This window comes from Mastomys coucha, unplaced genomic scaffold (genome assembly GCF_008632895.1).
Source record: "Mastomys coucha isolate ucsf_1 unplaced genomic scaffold, UCSF_Mcou_1 pScaffold15, whole genome shotgun sequence".
Lineage (NCBI taxonomy): Eukaryota > Metazoa > Chordata > Mammalia > Rodentia > Muridae > Mastomys > Mastomys coucha.
The window spans coordinates 3,557,708-3,581,561 of NW_022196897.1; the positions used below are offsets into that span (position 1 = coordinate 3,557,708).

Genomic DNA, 23,854 nt, shown 5'->3' on the forward strand with positions numbered 1-23,854 from the left:
GAAAGAAAGAAAGAAAGAAAGAAAGAAAGAAAGAAAGAAAGAAAGAAAGAAAGAAAGAGAAAAGAAAACCAACATGATAGATAAACCCTTAGGGAAACTAACTAGAGGGCAGAGTTCAAATTAACAAAATCAGGAATGAAAGTGAGACATAACAGAAATTAAAGGAATCCAAAATAATAATAATAATAATAATAATAATAATAATAATAATAATAATAATAATAATAATTAGATCCCACTACAACAGTCTATATTCAACAAACTGGAAAATGTAGATGAAATGAATGATTTTCTAGACAGATACCAGGTACCAAATTTAAATCAGGATCAGATAAACTATCTAAACAGTCCCATATCCCCCTAAGGAAATAGACACAGTGGTTAAAAGTATCCCACCTAAAGAAAAGTGCAGGGCTAGACGGTTTTAGTGTAGAATTCTATCAGACCTTCAAAGACGACCTAATAGCCCACTACTTTTTAAACGCTTCCACAAAATAGAAATAGAGGGAACATGACCTAATTTTTTTCTGTGAAGCCACAGTTACTTCTGATACCTAAACCACAAAAAGACCCAACAATGAAAGAGAACTTCAGACAAATTTCCCTTATGAATATCAATGCAAAAATATTCAATAAAATTCTTGCAAACCGACTCCAGGAACACATCAAAACAATCATTCACCATGATCAAGTAGGCTTCATCCTCAGAATGCAGAGATGATTCAATATATGGAAATCCATCAATGTAATCCACTATATAAACAAACTCTTAAGAAAAAAACCACATTATCATACCATTAGGTGTTGAAAAAGCCTTTGACAAATACAACACCTATTTATGTTAAAAATATCTGAGAGAACAGGAATTCAAGGTCCTTACCTAAACATAATAAAGGAAATATACAGTAAGCTGATAAGTCAGATCAGGGACCCCAGTGGGGGAGCTGACAGAAGAACTGGAGGAATGGAAGGGGATTGCAACCCCATATGAAGTACAACATAGGCTGGCCAAACCACCTGCTATGCACAGAGACTAAACAACTGACCACGGAGGGTACAGGAAGGAATCCATGGCTCCATATACATAGGTAGCAGAGGATGGCCTTGTTTGACATCAGTGGGAGAGGAGGTCCTTGGTCTGTGGACGTTTGATGCCCCAGTGTACAGGGAATGCTGGAGTGGTGGGGTGGGAGAGGGTAGGTGGGTGAAGGAGCACCCTCATAGAGGCACAGGGAAGGGAGGACAGAACAGATGTGGGATGGAGATTTACAGAGGAGGGGTAACTGGGAAGTGAGATGTAAATGAATGGAATGATAATTAAAAAATAAAATAAATAAACTTTCTTAGTATTTGTTTCTGTTTTCTTTTATGGAAAATAGTTTTTTTACACAATATATTCTGATTATGTTTTCCCCTTCCTGTGTACTTTCCACTTCCTTCCCACCTCTTCTCCCATCTGAGTCCACCTTTCTGTTATTCATTATAAAACAGTCATCTAATGAATAATAAAATAAAATAAAACTAAAAGAAACTGGAATAGGACAAAAACATATAGAATAAGATAAAAGAAAGCAAAAACATTCATAAGAAACATATAGACACATTCACACACATTCATAGACAGGAATCCAATATAAAAGAAAAAAAACCAAACTGGAAGCAAATAAACACACACACACATAAACACATAAATACACACACAGACACACACACGCACACAGAGAGAGACACACACACACACATGCATGCTATGGCTCTTTCACTCTTTCTGCCTCCTCTTCAACATGTTTTCCAGAGCCTTAAGGGTAAGGTTACAATGTAGGCATTCTTTTTAGGGCTAGGTGTCCCAAGGTGCCTCACTCTCTGTACACTGGCTGGCTGTGGGTCTCTGTATTTGTTCCCACCTGTGGCAGGAGGAAATCTTTCTGATGATGGCTAAGCAAGTTGATGATCTATGACTATAGAAGAATGTCATTAAGAGTCATTTTATTGACACATCATTTTATCAAAAGAGTAGTATTTGGTTTTTCCCTAGGTCCATGGCTTATATAATTTCTAGTTCTTCATCACCCAAACAGCCCTAGGTTTGGGAACCATCTCATGGAGTGGGCCATAATCAGGTCAAACATTGGTTACTCCCACAAGCTTTGGGCCACTATGATACCAGTCTATTGTAGCAGTATGCCATTGCAGACCAGAGGGTTTATAGCTGGGTTGGAGTTTAACTTTCTCCTTTGGTAGTGCACAGAGTACCTTCCAGTGTCATTAGCCAGTAAGGTTGAAGGCTCCAGGTAGGTACCAACTGGAGATTCCCAAGTTTAGTAAGTTGTATAGATGTTGTCTTCAGCAATGGTGCTTTACTATCTGTTTGTGCACTGCCACCAATACCTTTGACAATAACCTAGGTCATTTGTTGCTTCCTATGGAACCCCTTTAGCCAATAACTCAATTAGATGTAACCCTTTATTTGGTGACAAGAGATGTCCAATTGGAGTTCCAATTGGAAATTTCATTTAGATTGCCTTCATATATGTATATATTATAGGAGGTGTCTCCTGTTTTGTATACTTTTCCATGTGATCCTTCATGACCCTTAGTTTTAGCTGTCCCTCCTAATATTTCCTCATTTGTCCACTTTTTCTCTCACACTCCCTATTTGATCTTCCCCTTCCAGTTATACCCCACCTTATCCATTCATCTTCTTGATCATGAAAAAGATCTTGAAATTTTCATCTACTCTAATATTTATTAATCCTTGAGCTGTAGGTTAAACTCTTTTGATCTTATGAAGATCAATATATATATATATAATTATGTACATATAGTATATACATATATGAAGGCAATCTAAATATATATATATAAATGTAATATATATGATTTGTTTTCTTATATATATAATATATATTATGATTTGTTTTCTTCACCTTGTTTGTGTGTTTTCAGTGTTTTGGAATATACATTTTGCAGTGTTGCCTAAATATGGATTTCAATGGAATTTTAGTAATGTCTCTTTTCATCTTCAGCTGTACTGATTTTAGTGGGTTTTTTTTCAACCTTTTGATTGCTTTGGCTAGAGCAGTAGCTTTGCCAATCTTACTTATTTCTTCAAAATGAAATTACATTATACATGCCAGCTATGTGCACAGTGGCCTATGGGGGCCATGTGGATTTGTGAACTCCTGTCTTTCATAGTATTTAAATGGTGCTGAACTTCTGTTGTGCAAATGTCCATTGCCTACCAGTTTATCAGCTTCCTTTCTTTGGGTACCAGAGGCCTCTGGTGGTCAAATTTAGCTTTGCAGTCTGTGTACTGGGCAGGTTCAATTTTTCCAAAATTTCCCTCCCTAGATTGGCTAATGTTATGGCAGCGTTTTTGTCTCTAAAATATGTTTGGAATAGTGGAAGCAATCATAGCACTGAAGTTTATACAGATCTAAAACCAGAATGAACATGTCTTCATACATTTCAGTCATACTAAGTGTTGATCACCCTCTGGATGAATGTCATCATAAGGTACATTCAGATTCCTTAGGCTACATTCGTTCTTTTTTCTGAAGCCAGGAGGATAGTAGGTTTTTAACCAATAGATCTTCTGTAAAGATAGGGCCCAGAGTCATATAGCTTAAGAGAAAAAGACTGTGTTCACTGCTTATCCATCCTGAGGAGCCACTGTCTCTGTCAGACCTGCAACTGTATTGGAAGATTGTGAGACTCTGGCTTCTGTGGCTAGGATTGACAGCACCTTCGCCAGGGTTTCCTGGCTGTCTTTTTGGATGAGGCTTCTGCTTGCCCCTCCTCTTTCCGTGCTGGGAGGTAGAAGGTCGCCACTCAGTTTTCATGGCTTACTTCCTTTTAGGGTTTACCTATCTTCCCCCTTCTCTGTACTTTTCAAGCACATCACCACAATCTTTGTAAATTGCTGCACATTCCATTTCCCTTTTTGGAAAAGAGTCTCTCTTTTTTTTTTTTAGACCTACTCTTCTCCTTAGGTATTCCCACGAAGCAACTTCTTGCCAGTCATAATTTCTAAGAATCATTTTCAGGTCTGAATACTAAATATTGCACTTCTTTTCTCAATTTTATAATTGCTGAAAAGATATTTTTTCTCTTGGATGTCTATCTTTTTCTTTTTCTTATTTATTTATTTATTTTTTACTTTACATGTCTCCCTCCTCTCCTCCCAACCCCACCCTTACAAGCCCCTCCCCCATTACTCCTTCCCCTTCTTCTCAGAGAAGGGGAGGCCCTCAAGGGGTGCTAACCTACCCTGGCACATCAAGTCTCAGGAAGTCTAAGCACATCCTCTCCCACTGAGACCAGACAAGTCAGCCCAGCTATGAGAAGGGGATCCAAAAGCAGGAAACAGAGTCAGAGACAACCCCTGCACTAACTGTTAGGGGACCTACATAAAGATCAAGTAGAACATGTGCTACAAATGTGTAGAGAGCATAGGTTTAGCTCATGCATGTTCCTTGGCTGGTGGTTTAGTCTCTGTGAGCCCCAGTGGGCCCAGGGTAGTTGACTCTATAGGTCTTCTTGTGGTGTCCTTGATCTCTTTAGCTCCCTCAATTCTTCCCCAAATTCTTCCACAAGACTTCCCAAGTTTCATCTGATGTTTGGCTGTGGGTGTCTGCATCTGTTTACATCAGCTGCTGGATGAAGCCTCTCAGATGACAGGTTGTCTGATGGTATATTTGCAGGCTCCTGTCTGCAAACATAGTGGAGTATCATTAATACTGGGCTGGCTCTCTCCTGTGGGATGGGTATCAAATTGGACCACTCACTGGTTGGCTATTTGCACAATCTGTATTCCATCTTTATCCCTGCATATCTTGTAGGCATTGAAAATTTTGGTTTGAAGGTTTTATGGATGGGTTGGTGTCCCCCTCTCCATTGTAAGTGCCTCTTGGCAACAGAAGGTGGCCACCTCAGTCTCCATATCCCTAACTGCTAGCATCCTCAGCTAGGATCACCCCCATAGAGTCCTGGGAACCTTCCCCATCCTACATCTCCAGCTAGTCTCAGAGATGTGCCTCCCAAGTCCCTCTATCTCCGTCATTCTTTCCCCTTCCTAACACCTGATAACCCAAAAGAGAAGTTTTAGAGGTAAAATATTTCCTCTCTGACTTTTGTTAGATTCTTCGATTTTTGTTTTTTAGTTGAAATTTTATGTCTGTATAGGTTTTGTCTAGATTTGGGTTTTATTTTCTAGGCATTTATACTGCACCTTATGGGTTATGATTGGTGGTTTGGATATATTCTATTGCAGTTGCTTCTAATATTGCTTTTGTTGTTTTTCTGGTTTTCTCCTTACATCCCTTTTCCATACTACTTCATTCTTGTTTGGGTTTTAGAAGTGCTATGAGTGTGCTCAAGCTCAGTGATTCTTCTCTTAAGATTTTTCCGTCTACTAACAAAGCCTGCACAGACACTCGTGACATCTGCCACATTGAATTGTGCTCTGGTGTTACTTTCTGGTTCCAAAATGTTCCATCTCTCTTCTTATACTCTTGGCTCTAGTTTGCTGTCTGTGCTGTAATCAGACATCATGATCAAAAGAAGCCTGGGAGGGAAAAAACTTATTTAGATTTCAGGTTACAGTCTGTCATCGAGGGATGGTGAAGCAGGACCAGGCAGTAGCCTGTCAGGAGGAGGAATACTATCCACATGGCTTGCTCAGATACCTTTTGTATACAGCTCAAGCCCAAATGATGGCATCACTCACAGTAGGCTTGGACCTCCTGCATCACTTATTGATGAAGAAAAAGCCCCATAGACATGCCTCAAGCAAATCTGATAGAGGCAATTTCTCGGTTGAAAGCATTTCTTCCCTCGTGTGTCTAGGTTTATTGTATGACACATTATCTGTTTCTATTTCTTCAATTAATGATTTTAGCATATCAATTCTAGCTATATTAGATTTCTAGTCTCATCATTCTAAGATTTCCTGAGATGTTTATGCCTGGCTTTGGCATTTGCTTTTTATTTTTAAATTGTCTCTGATCTTTAAGTATGCCTTGTACTGTTTTCCAAATATCAAACTCAAAAAAAATTATTAATTATATATATAAAATAAAGAGTTTAAAGTTGGAGTTACTGAGTTTACTCCACTTGGTGTTCGATAGTTTACTGTCTGCATTAGCTGATAATTTCAGAAGCTAATTTGATTCAGCCCCCTTGTTTTACTCTTTGCTTTTGGGTTTCTCTACAGAGTTAGTTTTTAAATATTATAGAGCCATGTAACGCCAGTACACAGGAGCTCCGTGGTGGTTGTGTGCTGTGATAGAAGGGGAAATGTCTACACTTTTATGGTTTGAGATTCAGTTCTTATGCAATTTGTACCTTCGCTTTGCAGTTTTCAAAGAGATGCTGACAAATCTTTCTGTGAGGACAGACAGGAAGGCTAAAGAGAGTTAAATCTGTCCTTCCAACATGCTGCCAATGTAGATGGCTAATACTGACGGAAGGTGGATACATCAGAATGGTTCAAGGACATTTAAATGTCCACTTTCCATCTTCTCAGTTGCAGTGTGCGGCTTTGGTACCTTTCTGTCCATTTCCTCTACAATTACAGGAAATAGGCTGCATTTCCTCAGTCATCTGCTGTACCGATTAAGAGTTGTTGAATTTTATATTTTATTTTTTTTATTTTTATTATTTTAATTGGATATTTTCTTTTTTTACATTTCAAATATTATCCGTTTTTCCAGTTTCTGCTCTGTAAAACCACTACCACATCCCTTCCATATTCACCAACCCACCCACTCCCACTTCCCTGTCCTGGCATTCCCCTATACTGGGGCATTGAGCCTTCACAGGACCAAGGGCCTCTCCTCCCATTAATGTCCCACTAGGCCATTCTCTGCTACATATATGACTAGAGTCATGAGTCCCACCATGTGTACTCCTTGGTTGGTAGTTTAGTCCCTGGGAGCTTTGGGGTGTACAGGGTGGTTCATATTGTTGTTCCTCCTCTGGGGCTGCAAATCCCATCAGCTCCTATGGTCCTTTCTCTAGCTCCTCCATTGTGGACCCTGTGCTCAGTCCAATGGTTGACAGTGAGTATCCACCTCTGTATTTGTCAGGCACTGGCAGAGCCTCTCAGCAGACAGTTATTACTAGATTCCTGTCAGCATGCACTTTTTGGCATTCACAATAATGTCTAGGTTTGATAACTGTATATGGGATGGATACCCAGGTATGGCAGTCTCTGAATGGCTTTTCCTTCAGTCTCAGCTCCATACTTTGTCTCTATAGATCCCCTCATGGGTATTTTGTTCCAGCTTCTAAGAAGGATCGAAGTATCCAACCTTTGGTCTTCCTTCTTAAGCTTCATGTAGTCTGTGAATTGTATCTTGGGTTTTCTGAGCTTCTGGGCTAATATCTATTTATCAGTGAGTGCATACCTTGTGTGATCTTTTGTGATTGGGTTTCCTCACTCAGGATGATATTTTCTAGTTCCATCTATTTGCCTAAGAATTTCATGAATTCATTGTTTTTAATGGCTAATAGTACTTCCTTGTGTAAATGTACCGTATTTTCTATATCCATTCCTCTGTTGAGGGACATCTGGGTTATTTCCAGCTTCTTGCTATTATAAATGAGGCTGCTATGAACATAGTAGATCATGTGTCTTTATTGCATGTTGGAGCATCTTCTGAGTATATGCCCAGGAGTGGTATAGCTGGGTCCTCTGGTAGTACTATGTCCAATATTCTGAGGATCTGATTCCAAAGTGGTTGTATCAGCTTTCAATCTCACCAACAATGGAGGAGTGTTCCCCTTTCTCCACAACCTCACCAGCATCTGCTGTTACCTGAGTTTTTTATTTTAGCCATTCTGACTGGTGTGAGGTGGAATCTCAGAGTTGTTTTGATTGGCATTTCTCTGATGACTAAGGATGTTGAACATTTCTTTAGGTGTTTCTCGGCCATTCAGCATTCTTCAGTTGAGAATTCTTTGTTTAATTCTGTACCCTATTTTTTAATAGGGTTATTCTGTTCTCTGGAATTTAATTTCTTGAGTTCTTTGCATATATTGGATATTAGCCCTGTATTGGATGTAAGGTTGATAAAGATCTTTTTCCAATCTGTTGGCTGCTGTTTTTTTCCTATTCTCAGTGTCCTTTGCCTTACAGAAGCTTTGCAACTTTATGAGGTACCATAATCAATAGGTCAGTTCTTGATCTTAGAGCATAAGCTATTGGTGTTCTATTCAGGAAATTTTCCCTGTGCCCATGTGTTCTAGGCTCTTCCCCACTTCCTTTTCTATTAGTTTCAACATATCTAGTTTTATGTGGAGGTCCTTGATCCACTTGGACTTGAGCTTTGTACAAGGAGTTAAGAATGGATCAATTTGCATTCTTCTGCATAATGTCCACCAGTTGACCAGCACCATTTGTTAAAAATGTCTTTTTCCCACTGGATGGTTTTAGCTCCTCTGTCAAAAATCAAGTGACCATATGTGTGTCGTTTCATTTCTGGGTCTTCAGTTCTATTCCAATGATGTACCTGCCTGTCACTGTACCAATACAATGCAGTTTTTTATCACGATTGCTCTGTAGTATAGCTTGAGGTCAGGAATGGTGATTCTACTAGAAATTCTTTTATTATTGAGAATAGTTTTGGCTATCCTGGGTCTTTTGTTATTCCAGATGAATTTGCAAATTGCTCTTTCCAAGTCTGTGAAGAATTGAGATGGAATTTTGAAGGGGATTGCATTGAATCTGTACATTGCTTTCAGCAAGATGGCCATTTTTATTATATTAATCCTGCCAATCCATGAGCATGGGAAATCTTTCCATCTTCTGAGATCTTCAATTTCCTTCTTCAGAGACTTGAAGTCTTATCAAACAGATCTTTTACTTGCTTAGTTAGAGTCACACCAAGGTATTTTATATTATTTGTGACTATTATGAAAGGTATTATTTCCCTAATTTCTTTCTCAGCCTGTTTATCCTTTGTGTAGAAGAAGACCATTGATTTGCTTGAGTTAATTTTATATCCAGCCACTTTGCTGAAATTGTTTATCAGGTTTAGGAATTCTCTGATGGAATTTTTGGGGTCATTTAGATATACAACCATATCATCTGCAAATAGTGATAATTTGACTTCTTCCTTTCCAAATTGTATCCCTTTGATCTCCTTTTGTTGTTTAATTGCTCTGGCTAGGATTTCAAGTACAATATTGAATAGATAGGGAGAGAGTGGGCAGCCTTGTCTAGTCCCTGATTTTAATGGGATTGCTTCAAGTTTCTCTCCATTTAGTTTGATGTTGGCTACTGGTTTGTTGTATATTGCTTTTACCATGTTTAGCTACGGGCCTTGAACTCCTGATCTCTCAGATACTTTTAACATGAACAGGTGTTGTATTTGTCAAAGGCTTTTTCAGCACCTAATGGTATGATAATGTGGTTTTTTTCTTAGAGTTTGTTTATATAAGTGGATTACATTGATAGATTTCTATATATTGAACCATCTCTGTATTCTAGGGATGAAGCCTACTTGTTCATGGTGAATGATTGTTTTGATGTGTTCTTGGAGTCATTTTGCAAGAATTTTATTGAGTAGTTTTTGCATTGATATTCATAAGGGAAATTTGTCTGAAGATCTCTTTCTTTGTTGGGTCTTTTTGTGGTTTACGTATCTAACTGTGGCTTGATAGAACAAATTGGGTCGTGTTCCTTCTCTTTCTACTTTGTGGGATCTTTTGACAAGTATTACGATTAGGTCTTCTTTGAAGTTCTGATAGAATTCTCCACTAAACACATTGGACCTGGTCTCTTTTTGGTTGGGAGATTATTAATAACTGCTTCTATTTATTTAAGGATTATGGAACTGTTTAGATAATTTATCTGATCCATATTTAACTTTTGTGTTTGGTATCTGTCTAGAAAATTGTCCATTTCATCCATATTTTCCAGTTTTGTAGAATATAGGCCTTTGTAGTAGGATCTGGTGATTTTTTTAATTTCCTCAGTTTCTGTTGTTGTGTCTCCCTTTTCATTTTTGTTAAAATTGGATTCTGTCTCTGTGCCCTCTGGTTAGTCTGGCTAAGGATTTATCTATCTTGTTGATTTTCTCAAAGAACTATCTCCTGGTTTTGTTGATTCTTTATATATTTCTTTTTGTGTTTACTTGTTTGATTTTAGCCCTGTGTTTGATTATTTCCTGTCATCTACTACTCTTGGGTGTATTTGTTTCTTTTTGTTCTAGAGCTTTCAGGTGTGCTGTTAAGCTGCTAATGTATGCCCTCTACAGTTTCTTTTTGGAAGCACCAAGAGCCGTAAGTTTTCCTCCTGGCACTGCTTTTTAGTCACATAAGTTTGAGTATGTTGTGCCTTCATTTTCATTAAATTCTAAAAAGTCTTTAATATTTTTCTTTGATCAAGTTATCATTGAGTAGGACATTATTCAGCTTCCATGTGTATGTTGGATTTCTGTTGTTTTTGTTGCTATTGAAGATGGCCTTAGTCTGTGATGATCTCATGGGATGTATGGATTATTTCAATCTTCTTGTATCTATTGAGGCCTCTTCTTTTGTGACTGTTATATGGTCCATTTTGGAGAAGATACCATGAGGTGCTATTCTGCAAATATAATAGAAAGTATATTCTTTTGTTTTAGGATGAAATATTATATAGATATCTGTTAAATCTATTTGGTCCAAAACTTCTTCTAGTTTCAACGTGTCTCTTTCCTATCTTTTCTATCTCCAGAGTTGTCTCCGTTTGTGATTTCTACTTCTTTTTAGATCCTGGATGTTTTTGTTCAATTCCTTCACCTGTTTGGTTGTGCTTTCCTGTAATTCTTTAAGGAATTTTTGTGTTTCCACTTTATGGGCCTCTACCTGTTTACCTGTATTCTCCAGTATTTCTTTAAGGGGGTTATTCATGTCCTTCTTAAAAATCCTCTATCAGTATCATGAGATGTGATTTTAAATACAAATCTTGCTTTTCCATTGTGTTAGGGTATCCAGGACTTGCTATTGTGGGAGTACTAGGTTCTGATGATGCCAAGTAGCCTTAGTTTCTGTTGGTAAGGTTCTTGCACTTGCCTTTCACCATCTGGTTATCTCTGGTGCTAGATGATTTTGCTATCTCTGGCTGTAGCTTGTCCCTCCTGTGGGCCTGTAAGCCTGTATCAGCCCTCCTGGCAAGACCACCTCTCTCCTGGGCAGGGTTTGGGTGTGGAGGGTTGTAGAACAGCCTTAGTTTCCGGTTGCAGATAGAGAATGGAAGGATACTGTCCCAGCTGCTCCCCTGTTCTTGTGCTCCGTAAGCTACTGGCAGGTCCCACTTTGGACAATTATTGAAGAGAAAGTAGCATTTTCAACTCTGAGCTTAGGAGTGAGAGCACTCCTGGGAGATCAGCTCTCTCCTGGTGAGACTTGTGTACAGAGCAATTTTTTTAGTTTATGCATATTTTTCTTATTACCTATGAGTGCCAAATTCTAAGCCCCTTACATGTGCTTCAAATATCAAAACAGTTTCAGAAATCTTGTTCAGTGAGGTTGGTTTTCTTCTTTATCCTCCTCCAGTCTATCCTCTGTTCTCCACTTGCATATTGCTTAATGACTTTTGTCAGAGCATTGCTCAGCTGTTCAAGGCCTCCCTAGAACTTTACTCTTCATGGACATTGCTGGTATTTCTGCATCTCTGCAGTAAATATGTTGCTATATTTCTTTATTCCTGTCTGCTGAGAGCAATAGATGTAACCTATAATATGTGGAGCCACATATGGGATCCCAGTGATGAACAACTCAAAAAAGAAATAGTCCATGCTTGATACACAGCATTTTATTTAAGAGTTTATATAGAATTTTAACAGCTACAGGTTATTTATTAGCCTTCAGAAAAATGAAGGTTTTATAATTTTACCTTTATAAAATAGATAACAAAAATATCTTTGTTATTTTTATTATCAATATTATTGATTTAAGAACAGTCAAAATTACTTTTAAATATGTGAAAATAAATTAACCATGATTTTATTTACTACAAAACCTATAGGTGTAGCTAATAAGAGTATAGATAAATATTCCTTCCATGTGTTTTTAAAGAAAAACAGCATTTTAAATTGTACACTTAAAACTATCAAGATTTTTATATGAAAACTAGAAAAACACAGCATAAAAGATGTTAAATTCTGAGAGGAAAAAATAATCCATTTTTGATTAAAGAAAAAATGCACTGTGATATTTAGAAGAAAATATTTGGCTAGCAAGATGGCTCCATCAATCAAGTGCTTGCCTTTGAGCCCCAGAATCAATGCAAAAAAAAAAAAAAAGGCCAGGTATAGTGGCATGCTTATAATTAAGCTGTCCAGGAGACAGATAGAGCAAGTTCTCTAAGACCTTCTTCCTAGCCAGCCTTGCATAATTGACAAGGCCTGTGTCCTGTCTCAGAATAGATCCTGTCTCATAAAGAAGGTGGACAGTGTCCAAGGAAGCTGACCTCTGGCTCCCATCTGTGCATACAGGTGTACCTACACCATGAATATACATACATAGTCACACAAATATCCACACCATGAATGTCAAATGGTTGGATTGTGGCTGCATGACACAGTTTGGACTGCAGGAGCACCATCAACCTGAATAATTCATCTATAACTTTTCAATATACATATGGCATTGTTGTCTCTTGTATGCTTCTCTGTTTTACCTTTTTCTATACCATATTTGTCCTCAAACACAACTTTGGTAAAAAAAAAATTATTGGGAAGGGATTGAGGGCATTTTGAGAGAAAGAAATGACTTTGATGTCTACAGCAACAATGGCCATTCATAGAGTCAGCCCAAGCTTACCGGGATAAAGGGTTCTGGATGTGGCTGCTGATGGTCTTAATTGCTCTCTGGGAAATTTTATCCAACTCATGATGATTAAGTTGTATGAGGAAATATTTGAAGCAGGAAATGTTTTTGAGAAACATGAAGTTTTAGTAGTTAAGAGAATATAAGACCCCAAGAAAAAGGAGCAGTAGTTTCTGGTCACAGGGATGTCCATATAAAATACAAGGGTTAAGATAGAGAAAGAAATAGCTGCATCTACTGGATTAGTGAGCAACAGTAAGAGCCTTGACTAGGGGATATCTCTAATAATAGAATGTTTGATCCAGAAATATTATTGGGGGAAAATGGAAGAGATATGTATAATAAAAATGATAAAGGATGGATAGAAGAATTTGGACCCTGTGAGGAGGCTGTTGGAACTAACCTTCCTGCAAAGATTGGGAAATACAGATTTGAACCTTTGGCATTTCCTGACTAAGGAGATTTGGGTGCAAGTTCTAAGAGATGGAGTTTGCTTTTAAGGAGCCCTCAGGGAAGCTGTAAGAGAAATTAAAATAACACCTGGAAAAGAGTTTGAAAAGCATTGAACAAATAGGTATTTGGATGAGCTTAGTAAAGAGATTTTTGCAAATTTAAAATTTTAGAAATATTAATATTACTTTGAACTGTTTAGCACCTTTCTGTGTTCAGGCTAATGCTATAACCACAAGTTTATGCCCAGATGACCTGTGATTTGAAGGTTTTTTCTGAGAGTTAAAAGTTAATATATAACCTGATTTAGCAGACACTGAACTGTGACTGTGTGTGCATTGTGCTTTTCTGATGGCATAGTTACATGTGGGTTTTTTAGGAAAGATAATGGGCTTGAGAAAAATAATGAAAAGGCCTTTGATTTTGTATTATTGTATAACAAGGAAGTGTGTAATCAATAAAAGAATGAGGTGAACTCAGAGAGAGAAAATAAAAAAGAGAGAGAGAGAAAGAGAGAGAGAGAGAGAGAGAGGAGGGGGAAGGAGAGAGGGAGGGGGAGGGAGAAGGAGAGAGAGAGAGGAGAGGGGGAAGGAGAGGGGGAGGGAGAGAGAGAAGGAAAGGGAGAAAGGGATGGGGAGGAAGAGGAAGAGCGAAAGGAAGAGGGAGAGGGAGAGGGAAACGGGGAGCTATCTCAGAGCACAGCTTCTGAATTGCAGTGAGTCACCCGTAAGCTTGCACCTGCAGCCTTGCCTGAGATTCTGATGTCATGCCAAGTCAATCATCCCATTCTCAAGAGTCCCCAGGACTAAGGCTGGTCCTCAGTGTAGTATACTAACTTAATAGTGTCAATTTTTTAAACCACATATTTATTTCTTTTATAGAAGTATTAAAAATCCATTGCTGAAGTTGCCATTAAACACTAGCTTGAGATATTGAGTGACCTGGTGTGTGATATTAAAGCTTATCAATAATTGATACAATCATTTTTTAGTTTTCTTATCTTTTAAAGAAAAATATTTTAAGCCTGGTTTTGAAAACTCGATAAAACATTTTCTTTTTTTTGTTCTTGTTGTTGGTGGTTTTTTTGTTTTGTTTTGTTTCTTTGTTTTTTTGTTTTTTTGTTTTTGTTTGTTTTTGAGACAGGGTTTCTCTGTGGACCCCTGGAACTCATTCTGTAGACCAGGCTGGCCTCGAATTCAGAAATCTGCCTGCCTCTGCCTCCCAAGTGCTGGGATTAAAGGCGTGAACCACAATCGCCCAGCAAAACATTTTCTTATATATAAAATATAACACAATTTTTTTCCCTAAATTGCTTCTTTTGTCTTTATATTTAGGTTACTTTGTATGGATGAGGGCCAGTCATGCATCTACTTCTGGACCAGTAGAGAACAGTGCATATTTAAACAGCTCTGTATGTGACTGCATGGATGGGAACTGCCATCTTCAGTTCTATTACATGATGGAAAATAGTGTCCTGAGAGTAAGACTGTACAATGATAAGGTAAGAAAAAATAGCACCGATTTAAAATCCATTGAATACATGACATTTCTGACCTTAGACATTTATCTTTCTAGTTCTCATTCATAGACTTCAGACATTCTGTTTGTTTTTATTTATGTGTATATGTGCACCTGCTTGTCTTTATGTGAACCACATGTGTACAAATGTCCTCAGAGGTCAAAAGAGGTGTTGAGTGCCCTGTAGCTGGAGTTACAATGGTCATCAACCCTTTCCCTTGCACATGGGTATTGGTAACTAATCCCAGGACTTCTGCAAGAGCAGAAAATATTCTTTTCTTTTCTTTTCTTTTTTCTCTTCTTTTCTTTTTTTTCTAAATAGCTAAAAACTACTTTTATTAAAGATGAAGAAGCACACACATGCAGGCACACAGAGGTCCTTCTACAAGACAGGGACATGCCTGGAGGTCTGGTGGCTAGTGGACTTGGGGGAGGTTGTGTAAGGGAGGGTCTTCTTCCTCTAGCTCAGAGTTCAGCAGTTTAAACAAAGAAAGGGAAGCTGATAGGCCCATAACTTTAAGTTGAATTAAATTGAGTTGAATCAAAATGCATGCTGCTATATAGAATGAACAGTGTTCATCCCAGTGAGTTAAACAAATTTGTAACTTTCCAACCTAGTAGAATGAAATTAGCTACAATTCATACTTTCATGATATACTCTAAACATCCCGATTTTTATAAAGGGTCTACTCATTGATAGGAATAAAAAAACCACAGGGAATGATTACAATCATCTAAAGAGATAGGAAATACTGCAGAAATTCCAACACTGGAGAGCCAGTAAGATTATCCAAGTGAGTTTCCTTTGTTTCAGGATACTTTGGATAAATCCAGTTGAAATTTCCTCATAGTTTTAGCCTGACACATTGATAAGAAAAGTGTATTTGTCACATGGGCTTGTCTGGTGGCACAGAAAACCTGTCACCAGCATTTTATTCTGTTCTTTTCCCTTCTGAAGCTTGATGTATCAAGATAATTAATCCTAAGAGATAGCAATGCACTTTAGAAGGATTTTTGAGAGTGGAGGAGGAATCCATTTTACCTTTGGTTTGCTTTTTGTGTTGTTCTCATCATATCTGGTCTTTTTCCTCTCTTTGCTCCTTGTGCAAAAATATTTGCACAATTCTAAAACATTAAATTGTATGGGTGCTATTATAACTTATGGTAGACTGTTTTCCTTTGTTACTGCTATAAGATGTTACTAGTATTCTTTATAAAATATGATACTTTTATAAGCCCTTAGCTAATTTTATATAATCATATTCATATTATTCATATTCATGGATCATATTCATCCAACTGCCACACAGCCCATCTTTTACCCAAAACCACTTCATGTCATTTTTTTTAACAAAAGAGAGTACATCAGAGCAAATGCTTGATCCTCTAGCTCTTCACACACACACACACACACACACACACACACACACACACACACGCAAAAGTTGTATTTGGATAGTAAACCTAACCTGGAGCAGCAACAGGCTCTTAAAATTTTTGATCAGTCAATGTTTTAATGATTATTTTATAAGATAACAAGAAATTAGAGCATACTTGAGAACCTTTCCAAAGAAGAGGGTTTCTTATTTATTTTTAGTATTGACCTCTGTTCAAACTAACAGGGTACCTTAAAATTATGATGCCTCAGTGTAGAGGAATGCCAGGACAGGGCACCCAGAGAGGTGGGTTAGCAAGCAGGGAGAGGAGGATGGGAGGGGGAGGTGTTCAGAGAGGATAAAATTTGCAATGTAAATAAAGACAACATCTAATAAAAAAGAATTAAAATAAAATCAACATTCAATTACCTGAGGATAAATTATTTTTCTTTATAATTGCTAATATTTCAAAGAGAAAAATCTCAATCTCATTCATAATATACCATTAAGTTAGTATATGGAAAAGCATTCAAATTTTGAAAGAACTCTGCCCAGTTTATTTTATAAAACTAAATTAATTTATCATCAGATAGATGAAAATCAATTAGTCATTTTGTGAAAGGCAAATTGTTTTAAACTATTTTCCTGAAATGATCATTGGGGGAATCAGTGGGTGTAATTTGCCATACACTGTCACTAAAAGCATTTGTAGAAGTGTGTTCATGCTAAATAACTGCAGTTATATGGAAATAATTAGTGAGGAAATTTGCTGTAGGTCTTAATTTCGTATAACTAAATCATTTTAGTGTGACATGCAAGCTCTCAGCACATAGTGAGTGTCTCTGCCCTGTAAAAATCTCAGAGGAATTAGGTAAAAATGAAAAAGGACAAGAAATATATTTTATTGGCTCTAGAAAACATTCTTAAATATTTGAGGCTTGGGAATCTCTTAAAGAGTGTGCACTGATCTTTAAGAAAATCTTGGACATGGATGAGATACATAAAACTGAGCATAGAGGGAAGAGTCTAAAGCCTGGGAACACTTGCCTCCTATAGTAAGATTTAAGATGTTACTGGGTTGTTGTTGTAATTGTTGTTGGTGGTGGTGGTGGTGGTTTTGGTTTGGTTTTTTGTTTTTTGTTTTTTTCATTTCATACTGGAAGCAAACAAGGCTGGCAGAGCTAAGCCAATTCTGTCAGTCCCACATCTGCACTAAAGGATTTTATAAAAATTTATAGTTCCCTATATCATGAACAACTTAGTTTATTTTCTGCAGAGAAACATCAAAATATCTTGAATTCTTGCTAATATCTGAAGAAGCATAGGATTAATTCAGAGTATGGAAGCATGGTTCTGGATCACAATGATCAATACTATTAGTTCTGATATACAATATAGGATAGACTTTGTCTCAAGATCTTAGGTTAAAATACAGTAATAATTTACTTCTCATTGCTAAAATAAATGATCATTATAGCAATCTAAGGGCAAATAGCTCTTAGGTAAAATTGGTAGAAGTGTAAAATATATGAATATAAACTTCAGACAATAATGGTGTTGTGTAGGAATTAGAATCAATTCTCTCATAGAAAAATTCAAGATGGTTCTGCGTGTGCAGCTATGTATTTCATTGAATCTTCTCTGAGTTATCACAGTACTGTTGTACAGTATAATCAGTCCAGCATTTAAGTTGGCAATTCTACCAGTTGCCTTTCTGAAGATTTACTACAGAAATGCAATTGCTTATTTCCTGTTTGTAATGGAAAAAAAGGAAGATAAGTATTGGATGTGGTGAGTGTCTGCTGTGTGTTCATATGAAAATTTCATGTGAAGTCTTGATATTGTGTGCAATTAACATGCATTAATAAGTTGAAATGTTTAGATGGGACCGATTTTGGATAAAAAGTTTTGTAGATGGGTTGGAGTCCCCATACCTCCACTGGGGGTCCTGTCTGGCTACTGGAGCTAGTCTCTTCAGGTTCCATTTTTCTACTGTTGGCTAATGTCATTAATGTTCCATTTTGGCTAATGTCAAGCACAGTTTATAATTTTACCCTACAGATATGATTATTTCTATATTTTTCCTTCAAAAGTATTGTCTACCTCATTATTACTTGCAGTACTTTTCATTTCTTAAGGCTTAATATCATACAGATAGACAAAGCTCACCAAAGTGTCGTTAGGGGAGCAGTTGTTATAAACAGGAGAGTAGAATTTGGGAAATTAGTAACATATTTCTATTTCAAATCAAAGGAAGAAAAAAGAACATGGACATTCAATACATCAAATTACGGCACATGGGTAAAAGCAGATGTATTAATACCAGAAGATCTGAAGACATTTAAGGTATAAAGGCAAATAAAATTTTATTATAACTTAAACTTTTACTTTGTTAATAGATAACTTATCATCCATTGCTAGATTTAAGTTAGAAAAGTAGACTTGTGTCTTTGGGGATAGATTTTGTTTTCATTACCTTTGGTCCTAACAGGTAAGTTTTCTGTGAGTAGAGGAAATGCTAGAGGACTACTCTTGCTCAAGACTTTCCTATTCTGCATCTGTTCTTGCCTTGTGCTTCTCAGCTCCCAGCATTGCCCAGGCAAACACTTTCCATCATGAGGCAAATAGATAGCAAACTTCCATTGAAAGGCAGGTGGTGAAATTACTATCTATACCATCATACACCTGAAATACATAGAAGGGTTGATAGATGATTTCTTTAAAGAACTGATGAGATTCTGCGCTGTGTGTAGTCTATAGTCTGATGTTAAGAGTGTTAGTCTAAAAGATTGGCTGTATGTGTGATGTACAAACCCAGCTTTAGTTGTATGGTCTTACTGTATTTACACACCTCTCCCCAAGAGGGGATGAATAACCATGTGGACCTTTACAACTGCATATGCTCTGAGTCTAGAAGTTTGGAATATAGCATTTTTTCAGTCTAAGATGTTGAGGTTTATAATTACACTCTTTTGGGTTAACATCTTAATACTAGTGTAACATTTTATAAGTTGTCCTCTGGAGGACATACTCAATAAGTTTATTTTTCCACACAGTGGAATTGGTCTTGTGATTTGGCAAAAAGATAAAATAAAGCAAAATTTAAAGACAGTATATTTTAGAGTTATAAGTTTCTATGTGCATAGAAGATGAAACTAAAATATGAATTTGAAATAGCAGTATTGGGAGATCAAAGTTTAAACTGATCAATTTTGAAGCCTGAAATGCATATATTTGGTCTCTTGGTGCTCTGAAAAGACACAGCTGTTGGCCCAACAATGTACATGCACATACACTATTGATTATGGAGAATGATGTAACTTTGTGAATACTTTTCTCATCATATGGGATTTGAAATGAGTATTATATTCTGAAGCAAAACTTTAAATGTATTTGCCATCTGATAGTTTTAAAATAAGAAATGTGGAACAGTTTTTGTCTTTGAAAATATGAGCATTTATGCAGCAAACCTAAATTGGGTGAGGCTGAATGGGGTCCATCTCTATTACTATTATTTTCATAGATCTTTTGCTTGAAGTTCAATAATGTTCTATTGAAATAGCAATAGAGATATTCTCTAGAGTAAAAGAGAAATTCTCTTTTGTTGTGTTACTTTTCCTGGGAAGAAAAACTTACTTTTCTTGGGAGGAACCTGTACCAATGACAGGAGAGATCAGTAAAGATTTCACAAAAGTAAACTTGACAGATTAAATGGACTGATTTAGAAGAATGTGGAGAAAAGCTGACTTAGAGGAGTAAGGATAGTCTCAAAGGCAGTCAGCTTACATCCCCCAAAGCCAAGCCAGCGTGGGTGAGAGCACACAAAGTCTTGAATGTTAGAGTGGTCTCCAGGACGGGCAGGCAGAATAACTCTTTCAGGCCACTCTGCCAGTAAAAGTCTCCTCACCCTGTCAACTGCTCACTGATTTTTATAATCTCATGAAAGGAGGCTTTTGTAATCTTGTGTCTGCTATCCCTGACTTGTGAGGTTTACTTCCTGAATCTTTTGAGCCTCTATCCTCCCTCCAAAAGAGAATTCCACAGATCCAAAGACATTGCTGCATAGCCTGTCAATAGCTGTGAGTATACTGAACACTTGAAATGGAGCTAATGTGATTCAGAAATTGGATTCTCATCTGATTTCAATCCGCTTAAATTACTCACAAGTAGCTAGTGGCTACTGACCTGGACAGAAGGAAATTGGTTGCCATTCAGTGAGCTGTTTCTTCTACAAGCTCTTGCAGTTCATTAACCATTGTTCTTTGGAGACTCCTTAGTACATTGACTTTGTCCTGCATTGGCTGGCAATGAAAGATGGAGCCATTTACGAACACTGTGTATCTCCAGAGAAGTATGGAGATCAATTAGACAAAGTAGGATTCATTCCTTTAATTAGTCCTTGGTGATACATTGCTTTTTAGAAAACTCTTTTCTGTGGGTGTAATTTTAAATGTTTATTCTTTTCAAATCTTTAATTTTAACAATGCTTCCTTGTCCTATCCTGATATTTCCCTGTAAGTTTTCAAGCATTAATTTTTGTAGTTTTATAAAACAGATACAGTTATATACTATGGAATTAATAATATTTTCTGCTTAAAAATAAAGGAAAAGGGACTCTAAAGATGATTCTTGAAAAACAAGTTTGCAGTAAAAAGTTGTATGGGCATCTAGTTACCTAGATCTTTGTTTCTTCTTGATTGGCTCCCCAGAAATCTTCATGGACCCAATGTGCTTACCAACCTTAGGAATGTAGATCAGATTTGTGAAACAGTAACTTTGTCATTAGTTGCATTTGGCTATATTTTAAAGATTGTTTTTCCTCTGTGATTTATCTCTATGATCCTTCTTCATTTTCCCCCTTGATTGTATTTTGTGAGTATAAATTCATCATATTTTTTCATAAAGGTTGTTTTTGAAGGCACAGTTTTGAATCAGAAAAGTTTTATTGGGATTGATCAGCTATTAGTCTACAACTTTGGACAGACCCACTCCCATCAGCTTTGTTCTGTAAATGAATACACTCATGACAGTGGGCAGCACCTTACTCACTCTTCTGTCTGCAATGCTGGAACGGACCACTCCACTGGAATTGATGAAGACTCGGAGGCTTGTGGTAAGTCAGCACCTGCTGGAGTTGTTCACCTGCTCTCCTTCATTACTGTGGGACTTTAGATAGCCTTAGACTACCTTGAGGAACATCTAATTTCTGTAAGATAACATTAAAATGTGTTCTCACTCTGAAACTCTTATTAGCATTATTTCTTTGATGACCTCTCTGTTAATTTAATTCTTGATGTTCGCTGCTAAAATTACTAAACATCCTACTTTGTTCTCCAATTAAATTGCTATTATTGATGTGTGTGTGTGCATGTGTGGGTGTATACATGTGCATGCATGCATATATGCATACTTTAAAGCAGAAAAAGACTGTGATAAGATCACGGTAACTTTCTTCATGAACATATTCTGTATTGGTAACACAATGTTAAATATGTTGTATCTTTCCCTCTAAGTAGTTATCTTGAAAACTGAGGAGGGAGAATAAGAAGGACATGGGGTGTCACTGATCCCTCTCCCCAGCCATGGTGAGGTGGCTAATTCCAGCCTTCTGCAGTCTTCAGGAAGCCACATTTGGCCAACACCACCCTCCAGGCCTTTTATGAAGTATTTCTGAAAGGAGAGAGAAGGAGACATTCTATAATGATTGAAACTTCATCATACTTCAACAATAGTGGAATTTACATTAGAAGCCACATAGTGGTTCTTATATGAGATAGCTTAGCAACTAAGACTCATGGGATGTTTTCAGAAACTGTGCATTCTAAACCAATAAATGGATCTGTTTTCTGTATCACAGATAAGGAGCTTTTAAAAATATGAAAATTTTGACATTTATTTTCCTGTGATGTTTTATAGTCATGAGATTTTTTTTTATAGGGTAAAATTGCAATAAGATAAATACTACCCTGTAATGCAAAGATATTTGGACAGAATGCTTCTTTTGGTGGCCTAGTGAAGACTATATTAAAAGCATTGGAGATACCAGGAGAAGAAAATGGACATACAATAGAATAATCCCAGGTGGACCTGATTATATGTAGGAGTCCAATTAATTTCTCTAGCACCTTGCTTTAAGCATATAATCTTCTAACCAGTGTGATCTCAGTGGTATTTGTACTTACATTTATTTTCCATTCAAAGAGAATAAGGAGAATTTATTTCTCTAATGTATGTGAAAGTCATTTCTATGATTTACTTAAATAATTTTATAATTCAATTATTTTATTTCTTTCTGGGAAATGTGTATTTCTTAAAAGCTTCTATTATTTTTAATTTCAAAGACTGAGAGAAAATATGTTTTTTTTCAATTGTTCAATTGGAAGCTGGCCTTCTTCTATTTTTTTCTCCTTGAGTAAATGGTTCTTTGCCATCCCCAACACTTTGAGGGGAGACCTAAATCAAATATCCCTGGAACATTAGATGATCTTTTTATTTTGTAATGTTTTGTTTATTGAAATGTCATGAATTACTTATCTGTAATTTTTTTAATGTAATCAATCTTAGACTATTCTGCTAGCTTCTTTGTGTGTATAGAGGGACAGATCTCCATTCTTATCAACAAAAATTGCTACTCACTAGCCTTGATTTTTCCAAATATTTTAAGCTCATTAGTTCAATAAAAATTTGTCATGCTTGGTTGAGATCTACTTGACAGAATGATATGACATAAATAGCCATATTATGCACACACACACACACACACACACATACACACATATATATTCATATGTGTCAAAGTGACTATCTCATAAATATTTTTATGGATTTTTTGATTGTTAATCTTCAGTGTCAATTGGGCTATTTTTAGAATGCTATAGGAGATTGATTAGAGTATCCCCAGAATAGGTAGTCTGAGGAACAAGAGCCACTGTGGATGTGAATGGCACCATCCCATACAATGGGGCTGGAATGATGGAATGAAAAGAAAAAGGCAGGTGACTACAGAGTCTTCCCTTCTGCTGATTCTCTGACTCAAGATGAACAAGCTCTAACTGTTCCCTGTGACATGATCTTCTAGACAAGTATCTGTAGGGGACCACCTGAAACTTTCTGAAATCATGAGTCAAAACTTCCTTTTTTATTTGCATGAGGTATTTTTTAGTAGTAACAATAAACTTATATAGTTACAGTTGCTCTGCGGAAACTATATTACATTGACTTTGAAGCATTGATGTAAAGTCAGTGTATTCCTCTTAAAGCATAACATTCATGCATATAAATATAGGTTCTCAGAATGAGTTGTCCAATTTTTTAAAAAATTAAAATATTTAACACATATTTTAGTTTTCTGTTTTGCAAATTTAAGTTTTAATCCAGATTTTAAAAAGATAATTTCAAGTTTAACACAAGTAAGATGCTTTTATATGTATATATTGAGCTTGTACTCTGTAGATTGTCAAAGGCAGGTATATGGAAAGCATATTGTGTTTGCTGGTGTTTTGCTTTTGTCCTGTACACTGTGGACAAGAACAGGAGATTCACCCTGGAACTGATTCAAAGAGACAGACCATGGGCCCAATATCAGCCCTATGGAACCAATGCATTTTAACATGGCTTTGTAAACTGTCTTACAAACATGTTTCCTAAGATGGAGACACCTCAGGGAAGAAGCAGACGGTATATTAACACCTCTG

At 36.8% G+C, this 23,854-nt stretch overlaps 1 protein-coding gene across 1 annotated transcript in view; it reads left to right on the top strand.

Annotated features, from left to right (window-relative positions):
* Positions 1-23,854, top strand: part of Malrd1 (MAM and LDL receptor class A domain containing 1) — a 694,431-nt gene that overhangs the window by 80,001 nt on the left and 590,576 nt on the right. The window contains exons 7-9 of the mRNA XM_031373295.1: positions 14,601-14,767; positions 18,414-18,506; positions 21,066-21,273. Of these exons, the coding sequence (XP_031229155.1) occupies positions 14,601-14,767; positions 18,414-18,506; positions 21,066-21,273 (468 nt within the window). The remainder of the gene's footprint in view (positions 1-14,600; positions 14,768-18,413; positions 18,507-21,065; positions 21,274-23,854) is intronic.